We start from the raw sequence: 16,676 nt of genomic DNA, 5'->3' as shown, positions 1-16,676 counted from the left end.
GCTGAAAACAGTTGAGATACCTCTTGGAATCCAACATGTCTGATGCTTTTTTTTCCACCACAACCAGCCAATAAAGGCCAATTGGCTGAATCGTGCAACATTTGTCTGATGTGATCAGGTTTAATCAAATATTTTTCTGTTATTGAGCAGTTTTGTTTTACATTAAGGGGCATAAAGTGTAACACAATCTTAATATCTTCTAGTATTTGAGCAAGTGTATATTTTACGACAGCATTTGTCAAGAAAGTTTTATGAATGCGGCCAGAGTAAATAACTAATTATTATTTCTCTCCAGTAAAGAATATCCTGTGATATCTAAAAGTATCATGAGACAACGATTGATATCAAGTCATCCAGGGCAGCTGACGAGCAAGTCCGACCTTAATGCGCTCCATAGTGGCCACCAAGGTTTACAGCATTATCAGTATGAGAATGGGGCTCACATGCAGTTTGGTGCGGCTGATGCTCAAGATCTGCCTCTCAACTCCTTCACAGCTCAGAGGGACTCGGGGCTCTTCTATCATTGTTTAAAAAGAAGAGGTATTGTACGACTAGGTTGGGTGATTTTTTTCAATAATTGCTTACATACAGGCATTTAATGAATTGCAAAATTTGACATACAAACTACTCTGCAAAGTAATTGCTTGCATTGTCCTGAAACCATTGTTTTAGTTGTTTTACAATGCTCTCATTAGTGTAACTCCAATGACAAGAGCTTTATTGATGAGGCTTCAGCATTCCTGAATTGCCAAGTAAATCAACTAGCTCCTGCAGCATCTTCCATTTTTAGTTCCAAACTTTAGATGGAAGAGCTCATGCTTTAAACCTCTGGTCTATCAGAAGTGGCACCAGCATTTCCGGCAGGTAGAAGAAGGTTCTCTGGGTTCCTTTCTGGCAGTCATGGACTACTGATGTGAGTCCTCCTGGAAATCAATTCTGTCATCTCTGCTCACTGGAGTTACAGTTTACATTAGTTGTCTCTAAAAATAAACGGCAGAGAAATAATTGGAGGAAAACATAAACTTCTTTGAACTTCGCAAAGTTATAGTGTCCAATCGTACAGTATGATGTGACTATATATTTGACTTGTATTACGAATATTAGATTGTGGAACCACCGATTAAAATTATAAGAGGATTTTACATGAGAAGATAAATTGGTGAGAACAGCGATATCTTGAGACTTAATGTTTCAAAAAAATGCATTCATTTGTAACAATAATGGTACATTTTTTGTATTATCAAATTCGTTTCATTCCTTTTCTGCCTTGGCCAACATTTCTACAACTTTTGTCTCTTTTGCTATTAACTAGCAGATGCTTTTTTAAGCTGTGAAACAACAATCTTTAAGACATCATAAAATATTTGTTGTCTTATTCCCACATAAAATTGTCACAGAGCAATTTATCCATTGTCTTCAATATGAACTTTAATAACAAGGAGTTGGTTCTACATGTTACTATAACAGTATCATTACCAACTCCTTGTTACTATAGTTTTCATCATACTGAAAACAATGGACAAATTGCTCTGTGACAATTTTATTTGATACAAATAAATGACGTAAAAATAGACAGGTTACTGTTACAAATTCAAGGCAGTAGAAACTGACAGGAAAATGTGCTGTAATTAACCTTAAACATAAAGGTAGATTGACACATGCAGATTTTGTTTTAGTTTTAAGCACACATATGGCCAGAAGTGAACCCAGAGAGAAGGGAAAATATAAAGTAAATACAGATACTATCCTTATTGAAATTAGAATCATAAGAGGGAAAAGTCATGGAATTCTTAAAATCACATGATCGCTAGACATGTTATTTATATGTAAATTATGAAAAAATTACAAACACGCATCGAAATACATGCCCTTACATGCTTTAGCATTCTATCATTGAGCTTATTAATGGTTGTTTAAAAAACATTCTGCCATTTTGAATGCATTTGAAGGCATTTGGGCAGGCAAATCACCAAGATCTGCAGCTGCGAGCTCACATTGCAATTGCCGACCAATGACATCCAAAATATGCTAGATAGGAGACAAGTCTAAAAATGCTGCAGGTCATGGTAGCACGTTTAAGCCACAGAAGTACAAGCAACATGCGGCTTGGAATTGCTGTGTGGAAAACCCTCAAAACAGCTGCCGGGACCAAGGAGAAATGGTTCTATCACCAAATCAATCTAAAGCCGAACTGTTAGTGTACCTTGAATGATGGGATATGGCTAATGTATATTTTGCCAGCCCACACCATAATCTTGGGAGTAGAACCAGTGTGGCATTTTCTCATGATGGCTTCTTCAAGATGTTGCCCAAGTGGTTTAATCAGATTCAAAGAATGTTGCATGGTTATCACTGTACTGAAAGTGAAATTCAACATCACATACCAAGTCTAAGGTATCAAATAGTGTCTACACAAACCATCACAAGATATTTGCATGACATAGGGATACAAGCCAGACATCCAGCTACAGGTGAACCATTGACATCATACCACCACTCTCAATGGCTAACATGGTCTAATGCAAAATGGCAGTGGAAGCTGGAATGGAGGTCTATCTTTGGAGATTGGTCTGGAGACCACATGTGCAATGCCATGAAGACACCATCATGGGAGAAATGTGAAAGTATCCCATTAACCATTTTTCAACACAACAATATTAGGCGGCGTGTTGTTGCTCCTATTATTGTGAACAATCTGTGTGGCTTAAAATATGCTACAATGGCCGTTCAACGTCTCCAGGCTTGTCCCCCTTTGACCACCTTTGGGATACCAATGGGTAGCAATTGCGCAGGAAGATGCCAGAACCCCAAGTGTTTTCTGTGTGGCAGAACATTCTACAGACAATCATTAATAATAATATAATAATAAGGTCCCTGTTATTGCCATCTTATTGCACCTGTGAAACTCAGCAACAGGAGGACATAATTCACTCTATTTACTGCAATACTGTGGTACTGCAGTATATAGTGTAAGTGATCAGATAAGTGCAGGTTCAAATTCCATATGGGAACTAAAAGGTAAAGTAAAAAATAAAACATAGTTTTACAAACTAGAAAAAAAAATTTAAAGTTTGAATCACCTTTTTTTCCAACCAATAATATATACATATACTAGCTGAAGAGCCCAGCGTTGCCTGGGCATAGTAAATATCTGTGGTTAGTTATACCCCCTCACTTCTCTTATTTTCCCATCATGCCTCTCATTTTCCCCCTCACATCTTTCATTTTCCCCCTCACATCTTTCATTTTCCCCCACACATCTCTCATTTTCTCCCTCACACCTCCCATTTTCCCCCTCACTCCTCTTATGTTCCCCCCTCACTCCTCTCATTCCCCCCCTAACACTTGTCATTTCGACCTCACATCTGTCATTTTCCGATCACTCCACTACTTTCCCTCAATCCTCTCATTTTGCACTCACACCTTTTCATTTTCACCTCACACCTCTCATTTTCACCTCACACCTGTCATTTTCCCCTCAGTATATACATGTTTGTCATCTCCCTTATATATAGTATACACCTGTATGTCATCTTCTGTATATAGTATATACCTGTATGTCATCTCCCCTGTATATAGTATATACCTGTATGTCATCTCCCCTGTAATAATAATAATAATAATAATCTTTATTTTTATATAGCGCTAACATATTCCGCAGCACTTTACAGGTTGCACACATTATCGTCGCTGTCCCCGTTTGGGGCTCACAATCTAAATTCCCTATCAGTATGTCTTTGGAATGTGGGAGGAAACCGGAGTACCCGGAGGAAACCCACGCAAACACGGAGAGAACATACAAACTCTTTGCAGATGTTGTCCTTAGTGGGGCTTGAGCCCAGGACTCCAGCGCTGAAAGGCTGCTGTGCTAACCACTGCGCCACCGTGCTGCCCTATAGTATATACCTGCTGTATGTCATCTCCTCCTGTATATAGTGTATACCTATGTGTCATCTCCTCCTGTATATAGTATATACCTGTATGTCATCTCCCCCTATATATAGTATATACCTGTATGTCATCTTATGTATATAGTATATACCTGTATGTCGTCTGCCCTGTATATAGTATATACCTGCTGTATGCCATCTCCTCCTTTATATACCTATGTGTCATCTCCTCTTATATATATTATATACCTGTATGTCATCTCCTGTATATACTATATACTTGTGTCATCTCCTCCTGTATATAGTATATACCTGTGTGTCATCTGCTCCTGTATATAGTATATACCTGTGTGTCATCTCCCCTGTATATAGTATGTACCTGTATGTTATCTCCTCCTGTATTAGACCTCATTCACACGTTATTTGGTCAGTATTTTTACCTCAGTATTTGTAAGCTTGATTGGCAGCCTGATAAATCCTCAGCCAACAGGAAGCCCTCCCCCTGGCAGTATATATTAGCTCACACATAAACATAATAGACAGGTCATGTGACTGACAGCTGCCGTATTTCCTATATGCTACATGTGTTGCTCTTGTAGTTTGCTTATTAATCAGACTTTTATTTTTGGAGGATAATACCAGACTTGTGTGTGTTTTAGGGCGAGTTTCATGTGTCAAGTTGTGTGTGTTAAGTTGCGTGTGGCGACATGCATGTAGTGACTTTTGTGAGATGAGTTTTGTGTGGCGACATGCGTGTAACAACTTTTTATGTTGAGTTGCATGTGACAGGTTAGTGTAGCAAGTTGTGTGCAGCAAGTTTTGCGCATGGCGAGTTTTGCTCGTGGCGTGTTTTATGTGTGGTGCGTTTTGAGTATGTGCAAGTTTTGTGTGAGGCAACTTTTGCATGTGTTGCAACTTTTGTGCATGTGGCAATTTTTCCACGTGTGCAAGTTTTGCGTGAGCCTAGTTTTGCATGTGGCGAGTTTTGCATGTGGCAAATTTTGCGCGGTGACTTTTGTGTTTTGACTTTTATGTGGCGAGGTTGGTGTATGTGTGGTGAAATGTGTGCTGAGGGTGGTAAATGTGTTCAAGCATGTGGTAGTGTGTGACGCATTTTATGTGTGTGTTCATATCCACGTGTGTGGTGAGTATCCCATGTCGGGGCCCCACCTTAGCAACTATATGGTATATACTCTTTGGCGCCATCGCTCTCATTCTTTAAGTCCCCCTTGTTCACATCTGGCAGCTGTCAATTTGCCTCCAACACTTTTCCTTTCACTTTTTCCCCATTATGTAGATAAGGGCAAAATTGTTTGGTGAATTGGAAAATGCAGAGTTAAAATTTCGCCTCACAACATAGCCTATGACGCTCTCGGGGTCCAGACTTGTGACTGTGCAAAATTTTGTGGCTGTAGCTGCGACGGTGCAGATGTCAATCCCAGACATACACACATACATACTGTTAGGACTGGTGGAACGCACCAAGAGAGATGATATAGATGCGTTCGCAGTCCGGGGTCCACCGTGCAGGTGAAACCTGCTGCTAGGAAATGACAGACAATATGGCGGTATTCAAAAGTATGCACGCGTGGGTTAAACCTCACCCAGCGTGAAGGAAGCGATCCTGTTGCATCACAGGACCGCGGTACCGCACATAGAGCGCGAGCAAGTGGTCAGCGAACTAAACCCCAACAGGGATTGTAGTCCGATTAGACCCTTGCTGGCACTACACCGCTACTGGGTGTGAAAAGAATAATATAATTAAGGCACCGAAGTGCGAACTGTGCCGTGCTGGCAGGCACCACTAAGCACCCAGACGTGGGTCAGGAAGCGCACACTGGCGCGTGGCACCGCACTGGCGGTCACAGCAGTAGACGCTGACACGTGTGTGACACGTTGAGTGATAAGTCGGGCGCTAGATAGCAGCCATACTCCATACGCGAACAATCATACAATAGGGTAGGGGTATTTAAAGAACGACTTGCACTCACAACAAACACACGTATTAAATTGTACACTAGCGCATGGCCGTATATATAGTTGCAGGACAGGAAGCGGCCACAGAAACTTTGCCCTTCCAAGACCTGCCAAGAGGACCAATAGAATGCGCTGCAGAGTCTGAGCACATGACTCTCGATCTCCAACGGGAGATCTTGCCCTGGGCATGCTCAGTGTGCGCAGACAAGGACTTAGTCCCAGAGAAGTCCACTCGCTGCTGACCAGTATAGGCTTTACAGGCAGAAGCTGGAGAAGCAGCAGTAACTCTTCTCACAGAGTCAGACTGAGCGAGACGCTGGGATCGACGTCCCTGCTGAGCAGGCTCCACTGCGGCTGGAGGAGAATGGGAGACCGCAGCGGAGACGGATCAAGATTCCCCCTGTGCAGCAGAGGAAACTCGACTCCTAACATTACCCCCCCTCCTAGGGCCCCCCCCTCCTTGGGCCTCGCTACGTTCGAAGGCAGCAATGAGCTGTGGGGCCCGAATGTTTTCAGCAGGCTCCCATGACCTGTTCTCTGGACCATAACCCTTCCAATCCACCAGATAGAACTTTTTGCCACGTACCACCTTACACCCCAAAATAGCGTTCACCTCGTAATCGTCCGTAGACGAACCCGATGTCCCGGCAGATGACTCGGACAACCGGGACATGTATACGAGTTTCAAGAGGGACACATGAAAGGTGTCGGTGATACCCAAGCGTGGAGGAAGAGCCAGGCGGTAGACCACAGGATTAACCTGTTCGAGAACCTTGAAGGGACCCAAGTAGCGAGGCGCAAACTTAGTGGACTCAACTCGCAGCCTGATGTTACGGGCGGAGAGCCACACCAAGTCGCCAGGAGCAAAGGTCGGAGCGGGGCGCCGATGAACATCGGCGGAGGACCTCATTCTCTCCTTGGAAGCCCGAATGGCATCCTGAGTGCGATCCCAAATGTCCCGTGCCTCCACAGCCCAGTCTGCCACCCTGGAATCGGCGGAAGACACGGGCATGGGCACAGGTACCCGCGGATGCTGACCATAGTTAAGGAGGAATGGGGTCTGTCCAGTGGAGTCAGCTACAGCATTGTTAAGAGCAAACTCCGCCCACGGTAGCAAAGATGCCCAGTCATCTTGTTTAGCAGAGACAAAATGTCGCAGATATGTGACCAAGGTCTGGTTGGCTCTCTCCACCAACCCATTCGTCTCGGGATGATATGCCGAAGAGAGATTCAACTCGATACTGAGAAGGCGACAAAGCTCTCTCCAGAACCGAGACGCAAACTGGGGACCCCGGTCACTGACAATTTTGTCTGGCATACCGTGAAGACGGAAGATGTGTTTAACAAACAATGCTGCCAAGGCCCGTGCAGAAGGTAGCCGGGGAAGCGGCACCAGATGCACCATTTTAGAAAAATGGTCGGTGATAACCCAAATGACAGTACAGCCACGTGACTTGGGCAAACCCACCACAAAGTCCATCCCGACCATCTCCCAGGGCCTGTCTGCCACCGGCAGAGGGTATAACAACCCAGCTGGCCGTTGACGGAGAGACTTATTTTTGGCACAAGAGACACATGCCCGAACGTAGTCTCCAACGTCACGAACCATATGTGGCCACCAATACATTCTCGCCAACAACTCAGATGTCCTCTTTGCCCCAAAGTGTCCACCCACTCTGGACGAATGAGCCCACGAGAGAACCTCCGGACGCAAATTGATGGGGACAAAAGTCTTGCCCGGAGGCACAGACTCAAGCGAAACCGGAGCTACGGTTCTCAGACTCTCTGAAGGGACAATGAACCGAGGCTCGTCCTCCTCCTCCACAGTTGACACCAGGGAGCAAGAGAGAGCGTCAGCACGAATGTTCTTCTCCCCGGCGAGATAATGTAGAGTGAAGTGGAACCGGGAGAAAAATAAGGACCATCTAGCCTGACGAGAATTCAGCCGCTGGGCTGTCTGTAAATAGACCAAATTCTTGTGGTCCGTGAAGACTTGGAATGGGAACCGAGCACCCTCCAAGAGATGTCTCCATTCCGAAAAGGCCAACTTCATTGCCAGCAACTCCCTATCCCCGATGGAGTAATTTCTCTCCGCTGGTGAGAAGGTTTTTGAGAAGAAGAAGCATGGATGCTTCCGACCTTGAGCATCCTTTTGATAGAGGACTGCTCCTGCACCAACGGAAGAGGCATCCACCTCCATTAGGAATGGCTTATCCACATCGGGACGACGTAAGATGGGAGCGCTAGCAAAGTGGGACTTAATAGAAGTGAAGGCCTTGGAGACCTCTTCGGACCATGATTTAGGATTCGCTCCCTTCTTGGTGAGGGATACCAAGGGAGCTACCAGGGTTGAGAAGTGGGGGATGAACTGACGATAGTAATTTATGAACCCCATAAAGCGCTGCACCGCTTTCAGAGAATGGGGTTCCTGCCAGTCCATCACTGCCTGTAGTTTGGCAGGATCCATAGCCAATCCCTGGGCCGAGATGATGTAGCCCAGGAAAGGTAAAGACTCCTGCTCAAACATACACTTCTCCAATTTGGCATAGAGGAAGTTTGCCCGTAGGAGGTCGAAGACTTTGCAAACATCTCTCCGGTGGGAGTCAATATCTGGAGAGTAGATAAGAATATCATCCAGATAGACTACGACCGAGGTGGAAAGCATATCCCGGAAGATATCGTTCACAAAGTCTTGGAAAACGGCTGGGGCATTACAGAGCCCGAAGGGCATCACCAGATATTCATAGTGCCCATCCCTGGTGTTAAAGGCCGTCTTCCATTCGTCACCCTCACGGATGCGAATCAGGTTGTAAGCACCCCGCAAATCTAATTTAGTAAATACCCTTGCTCCCCGAAGTCTATCGAATAACTCAGATATCAAGGGCAAAGGATACTTATTCTTAACGGTGATGGCGTTAAGACCCCTGTAGTCTATGCATGGGCGCAATTCCCCATTCTTCTTCTGCACGAAGAAGAACCCTGCCCCAGCAGGTGACACTGACTTCCTAATGAATCCTCTTGCCAGATTTTCCCGGATGTACTGTGACATTGCCTCCGTCTCCGGGAGAGATAGCGGATAAACTCGACCCCGGGGAGGCTCAGCACCAGGCAAGAGATCAATAGGACAGTCATAGGGGCGATGAGGCGGAAGGACCTCCGCCGCCTTTTTGGAGAACACGTCTGCATAAGACCAATACTGCTTGGGGAGAGAGGATAGATCTGCGGGCACCTCAGTAGTAGCAACCTGAACGCACTCCCTCTGACACCTACCCCCACAAAATTCACCCCAACCCAGAATTCTGCCTGAGGACCACTCGATATGAGGAGAGTGGTACCGTAGCCAAGGTATTCCCAACAGGACCTCATCAATTCCTTCCGGAATGACGAGCAGAGAAATTATCTCCTGATGAGATGGCGACATGGACAGAGTAAAAGGGATGGTCTGGTGTGTTATCTGTGAGGGCAATGTCGACCCATTCACCACTCGCACCGTTACTGGTTGAGCAAGCATAACCAGGGGTATTGCGTGACGTTGGGCAAAGGCAGAAGACATAAAATTGCCCTCCGCCCCAGAATCCACGCAGAGCTCTACCGAGTGGGAGAATGAGCCAATAGTAATTGTCCCCTTAAAGGACAACTTAGAGGCAAACGTCGCCGTGTCTAGTGTACCTCCACCTACTACCACTAGACGCTGACGTTTCCTCGACCGCTGAGGACATCTGGTGGCTAGATGTCCTGACTGCTGGCAAACATGACAGACCCTGAGTGCACAAGCGGTCCGGGACTTAGATCCTGCTTGTGACACTTCCCTGGCCTCATGTGACTCAGGAACCAGGACCGGAAATTCCAGAGGTTTGGCGAAAGTAGGAGCCAGCCGAAACCTCTGCCTACACTGGGCTCGCTCTAACCTCCGCTCGTTAAAACGGAGGTCAATTCGAGTGGAGACAGTTATTAACTCCTCCAGTGTGTCAGGAATCTCCCTAGTGGCCAGAACGTCCTTTACGTGGTCAGCCAAGCCCCTCCAAAATATGGGGATAAGAGCTTTATCCGACCAATCCAGCTCAGATGCTAAGGTGCGGAATTGGACGTCAAAATGACTGACCAAGGACTCACCCTGAGTTAATGCCAGCAATTGGAGCGCAGTATCATGGGTGACTTGAGGTCCTAAAAAGACCTGTTTCAGAGCGCTCAGAAACAGCGGAGCACTCTGCACCACATGATCGCCACGCTCCCACAGCGGCGTAGCCCATTCCAACGCCCTGTCCGACAATAGAGACAGAATAAATCCCACCTTAGCCCGCTCTGTGGGAAAACGTGTAGCCAGGAGCTCGAGGTGAATAGAGCACTCACAAATCCCCTACAAAACTTGCTATCACCAGAACATTTTTCTGGCAGCGGGAGGCGAGATAATGTCGGAACAGGGGTGGCAATGGACATAGTAGCTGCAGCCACGCTGGCAGCCTGTACAGCTACTGCAGTAACATCCACAGCTGAGGTCACGCTCTCGAGAGCCGCCAACCTACCCTCCAGCTGCTGGATATGCCGCAGAGATTGCTGTTTGCCTGTCATCACTAGCCAGACCCTGGCGCTAGTGTAATGTTAGGACTGGCGGAACGCACCAAGAGAGATGATATAGATGCGTTCGCAGTCCGGGGTCCACCGTGCAGGTGAAACCTGCTGCTAGGAAATGACAGACAATATGGCGGTATTCAAAAGTATACACGCGTGGGTTAAACCTCACCCAGCGTGAAGAAAGCGATCCTGTTGCATCACAGGACCGTGGTACAGCACATAGAGCGCGAGCAAGTGGTCAGCGAACTAAACCCCAACAGGGATTGTAGTCCGATTAGACCCTTGCTGGCACTACACCGCTACTGGGTGTGAAAAGAATAATATAATTAAGGCACCGAAGTGCGAACTGTGCCGTGCTGGCAGGCACCACTAAGCACCCAGACGTGGGTCAGGAAGCGCACACTGGCGCGTGGCACCGCACTGGCGGTCACAGCAGTAGACGCTGACACGTGTGTGACACGTTGAGTGATAAGTCGGGCGCTAGATAGCAGCCATACTCCATACGCGAACAATCATACAATAGGGTAGGGGTATTTAAAGAACGACTTGCACTCACAACAAACACACGTATTAAATTGTACACTAGCGCATGGCCGTGCGGTCATGCGCAGTTTATATAGTTGCAGGACAGGAAGCGGCCACAGAAACTTTGCCCTTCCAAGACCTGCCAAGAGGACCAATAGAATGCGCTGCAGAGTCTGAGCACATGACTCTCGATCTCCAACGGGAGATCTTGCCCTGGGCATGCTCAGTGTGCGCAGACAAGGACTTAGTCCCAGAGAAGTCCACTCGCTGCTGACCAGTATAGGCTTTACAGGCAGAAGCTGGAGAAGCAGCAGTAACTCTTCTCACAGAGTCAGACTGAGCGAGACGCTGGGATTGACGTCCCTGCTGAGCAGGGTCCACTGCGGCTCCACTGCGGCTGGAGGAGAATAGGAGACCGCAGCGGAGACGGATCGAGATTCCCCCTGTGCAGCAGAGGAAACTCGACTCCTAACACATACACACACATTCAGCTTTATATATTAGATATATATAAATATTTTTTTTTTTTTTTTTTTTTTCAAGTGTAAACACGTTTGATGTCTATACTTGAAAACACCATCTGTTAAGTTTCAGTCTCAAAATTTTAAACCAATTAACCCAAACATTTAACATTATAAAGAGAAAGGACATTAAAACACCAGAATTGTGGTCTTCTAAACCAAACCTTCATAAAAAATGCAATAAAAAGCACTCAAAATGTTGTATGTGCCCCAAATTTGTATCAATAAAACTGTTAGCTTGTTCAGGTTTGAGGCAAAAGTCTGCAGTCACTCTATGTGATTACAGACTTTTGAATCCTCAAATCATGTGAACCGTGCTCTGTCAGAATTCTCCAATTCCAGTGGCGAGAGCAAGTGATCATGTGATCGTAAGTATGCAATATGTAAACTCCCAGCAACCTTCCGACTAGACATGCTTGGCCTCGCTCAATGAAAGTGAATTGAGCAAGGCTATGCATGTCTAGTCGAAATGTGGCAATAAGTCTGCATATTGCATATTTGTGGTCACATTACCATCCACTCTCGCCACCTGAGTAACCTGTGCAGTTTGTGGTCTGTGAGAATTCAAAAGTCACATAGGTTAACTACAAGCATTTGTCACAAACTTCGACAACCCCTTTATTTATGGTTTATATTTACTAATCATCAAAATCATTGCTATATTGTTCTTTAGTTTACTGATAATATTAAAACTATCATTTGTGGAGACTTATAAGTTATCTGTGGCTAGTAGAATACTTTTCAGTCTTGTGTCTGGTGAGCATTGCCTTAAGATTTAGTTCTCTCTTTTACAGAGGGTGCACGTCACCTAGACCTTCCTTGCAAGCGATCTTATCTAGACCCCTCTTCTTCTATGGCAGATGATCACTACTTTCGTTCACCACCACCATATGACCAACAGATGCTAAGCCCACCTTACCGCAATGAAGTGGCACCAAGAGATGCTTGTATGTACTCTACTTCCGGAGCTGAAATTGCTGGAGTATCAGGTGTTGATGATTTACCTCCTCCACCACCACCTTTAAGTTGCAACATGTGGACTTCAGTTTCACCCTACACAAGTTATAGTGTCCAGACAATGGAAACTGTTCCATACCAGCCTTTTCCAACTCACTTTACCACCACCACCATGATGCCTCGCCTTCCAACAATTGCAAGCCAAGGATCACAACCACCAAGCGAATCCCACTTTAGTGTATATAATCAGCTTTCACAGTCTCAAGTACGAGAGAGAGTTCCAAGCTCATCCTTCCAACGTGAGAGAGTACACCCATCTTTATGTGAAAGAAAGCCCCCATCGCCACACATAAACACAGCAAATGAATTTTTATATTCCCAAAGTTTTTCTTTATCCAGAGAATCTTCACTACAGTATCATTCAGGCATGGGGACTGTGGAAAACTGGACTGATGGATGACTGCACTTCCAACATATACCATATTTGAGAAATACTCTATTGACCCATACAATCTGATCTGTTAATACCTGTGGGTACCTGCACTTCAGTAAACTTACACCTATGAATGAAACAAAGAGTTATTTTTAGTCGAAACAGGGTAAATCACCCATCTAGTTGTTTTTGCTGTGGATGATTCATTTGGGTCAACCCAGATTGCTATAATAGCAGAAAACACATCAAACTAACTAGTAGAAATTGCCTGGAATCACTAAAACTTTGCATGCTGAATAGCTATTTATACCTATATATATATATATGTGTGTATATGTATATATATTTTTAAATATATATATCTATCACAAATGCAAGCCACATGTCCAATGAAGCTTTGCTTATAAAGATGAGATGCTTAATAAAATTGTGAATGTTACCAGGGTTCATGGAGACATCTATTTAAGATTTTTTTTTATAATGATATAAGAAAAATACAAAGGATTGCGTGAAAGAAATGACATTTATATATATAAATATCTATGGGAAGACACTTTATGAGAAATCTAGCTAACGTCAAACAACTTGGAAATGATTCTCTTCTTAAATAGCATGGACTTACTAAATGAAAAGATAAAAAGGCAGAAGACAATATTGGCTGAGATCATAAGTCCGGTTGTCTTCTCATTGACCTCTGTCTACAGAATGTGTAGAGACACAGTATGAATTTCTGAAGCTAATGTAAAAACTAGATTATATTGTACTTTTTTTTACTTTCTTCCATCACTCTTACATTTTTACAAAATGGCACCAACATTTTCAGATATATTTCCAGGATAGAATAGCTTTCTTTGATTGGCCATTTTTTTCTGCTGGAATAGTGAAAAACATTAAACTTATGTTTCAAATTATGACTGATTGACTAAATGGTTATTGTATCACAATATGTACAGTTTAGTATGTCTTACAATGTACAGTGTTATTTATCATTTATTATGCTTTTGCTTATATAGTGCTATCTTATTCCGCAGCGATTTACACACATCATCAACGCTGTGCCCAATGGGGCTCACAATCTAAATTCAATATCAGTATATCTTTGGATGTAGATAAAAAATATTATTTTATAAATATCATATTACTTGATCAGAAACAGTACTGACAAATCTAGTTACTAAAAGGGTTATCCAGAACTAATATATATATAGCCTGTGTTAGGGCTGGCAGAACGCACCAAATATATATATGTTATTAAAGATGTGTTCGCTGCCCGTGGTCCACCGTGCAGGAGAGGAACCTGCTGCTAGCAATTAGCGGCACTATATGGCGGTGTAAGCGAACTCTGTTACTTCACACAGTCACCTAGAAAGGAAAACGCTGTGCCCTGTTAACCTCACAGAGGATCACAGCTACCTAACAGAGCAGAAAGCAATTAGTGGTCATGCAGTGAGCTTAACACACAAACAACTCCTCTCCGGTGGAGCCGGAATTCTAATGGCTATATGCCTGCCCTGACTTCAAACACACAAAACTCCTCACTGGAGGTGCCGGTATTCTAGGGGCTAATATCAGCAGGACCTGACCACAAGCAGAAATGACCACCAAATAGCAAAGCTCATTACATAAGCTGATACTAGCGCATGGCTGTGTGGCCATGCGAACCTTTTATAGCTGCAGCAGACAAGGACCTTCCTAGAGGATCAATGGGAGTTGCTACAGGACCTGAGCGTGTGACCCCCGATCTCCAATGAGAAGTCTTTCTTTGGGCATGCTCAGAAGGGGAAAAGCAGTTCTTAGTCCCAGAGGCGTCTGCTCACCGCTGACCAGTACTGGCTACAAAGCTGAGCCATGAAGAGTAGCAGCAGAGTATCTGCCTGAGCCAGACACTGGGACCAACGTCTCCGCTGAGCAGACTCCACTGTGGCTGGAGAAGAATGGGAGACCGAAGCGGAGGTGGTTCGAGATTCCCACTGTGCAACGGCAGGAACTCGACACCTAACAGCCTGTCCTTACAATAGAGAATCAAATTCAGATCAATGGGATCCAACACCTAGAATTTCCACAGTAGTTGATACAGTGAAGGAAATAATTATTTGATCCCATGCTGATTTTGTAAGTTTAACCACTGACAAAGACATGAACCTTTTAAGGGTAGGTTAATTTTAACAATGTTAAAATTACCCTACTCTTAAAATTATAGACTGTTCATGTCTTTGTCAGTGGGCAAACTTACAAAATCAGCACGGGCTCAAATTCTTATTTCCTCCACTGTAGCTGTGTCAAGGCTCCTTGAAGCTCACAAACTACTGGGGCAGAACATCATCTCTCCATACACTGTGCCATTCTTGGGTACTGTAGCTCAGCTTCTATTGAAGTGAATATGATCTGAGCTACAGTGCCTGAGAATGGCAACCACACAGTATATGGAGCTGTTGTATCCTGTGCAATGTGAACTCACAAGGTTTTCACTAAGAGATGGATGTGCTACGTGTCCAACCCCACTAATAATTCTATCCCAAGGGTAGATCATCAATATGAGAGTCCCAAACAACTCCTTTAAAAATCTTTTTTTGGAACACTAAATTATTTAAAGAGGTCCTTTAAATGGATTTTTAAATTTCCACCAGTTGGCACTGTTTCAGAATCTGGAACAGTTTTTTGTTTTCTTCTGTGTCCCTCTGTTCCAAATGTATGCCCCTCAAAAAGAAAGATAATAATATTACCTTCAACCAACTGGTCATATACCACAGACATAGCTTCTTTGTGTGCATTTGTTTTTCCTTCTTTAATGCTAGCCAATCAAAACACAACCATGCCCAGATAGAAGTTCAGTGGTATATGACCAGTTGATTGAAGGGAAAATCCGCCCCCTTATTACTGAACATTGCTATGGAATGGAGGAGCACGGGGAAAAAGAAAAAACTTTCCCATAATCAGCGGAGCAGTGCCATTTAGGCTACGTTCACATTAGCGTTGCGCGCCGGTGCGTCGGCGACGCAACGCGCGACGCACCAAAAACGCGTGCAAAAACGCTGCGTTTTGCGACGCGTGCGTCGTTTTTTGACGAAAATCGGACGCACGAAAAATGCAACTTGTTGCATTTTCGTGCGTCCGATGCTAGCGTCGAAAACGACGCACATGTCGAAAAACGCTAACAAAAAAACGCACGCGTCCCCTATGTTAAACATAGGGGCGCGTCGCCGCTACGTCGCCGACGCAACAGCGACGCACATTAGCGTAACGCTAATGTGAACGTAGCCTTAAAGGAACTACTCAGATAAAATTTAAAAGTAAAGTGAAAGGTCCTCTTTACGGTAAATTTACAGATCACAAACCATGCTTCAAGAAGAATCTAACAAAACAATGTAATCAACATGGACAGGCATATATTGGACTGCAGAACATTAATTTCCATTTGATTCTAAAGAGAAGGCTTTCAACTGGAATATGTAGTCTCACCAGTAAAAGCAACTCTTGAGTACAAATAAAAACGTTGACAATGCATAAATTACGTCATTGGTGCTGGCCCTACCAAAGGGGAGTAAAAGGGGAGTGCAGGTCTACTTTTTATGATTATAGCCCCTTAATTTCCACCACATGAAACTATTATTGCTATAGAAAATCATGTTTTCAGCAGTTGGTGACAATTTACTTAACCATTTTGTTTTAAGTTTCCAATGTTCTTTTGTTTGAATCAGGTCTATTGTTCCAAAATGGTTTTGGAATGAAATTCTCAAAATCACATTTGAGTATCATGCTGAAATCCACATACTTGCATTAAAACTTTTTATAGAATAGGCT

General features: G+C 44.3%; 1 protein-coding gene across 2 annotated transcripts in view; it reads left to right on the top strand.

The window, feature by feature from the left end:
* TBX4 (T-box transcription factor 4) overlaps positions 1–13,786 on the top strand; it is a 364,040-nt gene extending 350,254 nt beyond the window's left edge. For both annotated transcript variants that reach the window (XM_069757214.1, XM_069757213.1), the window contains exons 8-9: positions 296–540; positions 12,280–13,786. In XM_069757214.1, coding sequence (XP_069613315.1) covers positions 296–540; positions 12,280–12,902 — 868 coding nt within the window. In that variant the 3' untranslated portion in view covers positions 12,903–13,786. The remainder of the gene's footprint in view (positions 1–295; positions 541–12,279) is intronic.
* Positions 13,787–16,676: the final 2,890 nt, after the last annotated feature.

The sequence above is a fragment of the Ranitomeya imitator genome, chromosome 3, assembly GCF_032444005.1.
Source record: "Ranitomeya imitator isolate aRanImi1 chromosome 3, aRanImi1.pri, whole genome shotgun sequence".
In the NCBI taxonomy this organism is placed as follows: Eukaryota; Metazoa; Chordata; class Amphibia; order Anura; family Dendrobatidae; genus Ranitomeya; species Ranitomeya imitator.
The sequence above is the reverse complement of the archived record's forward strand: the minus strand, read 5'-3'. Positions and strand labels throughout refer to the sequence as shown.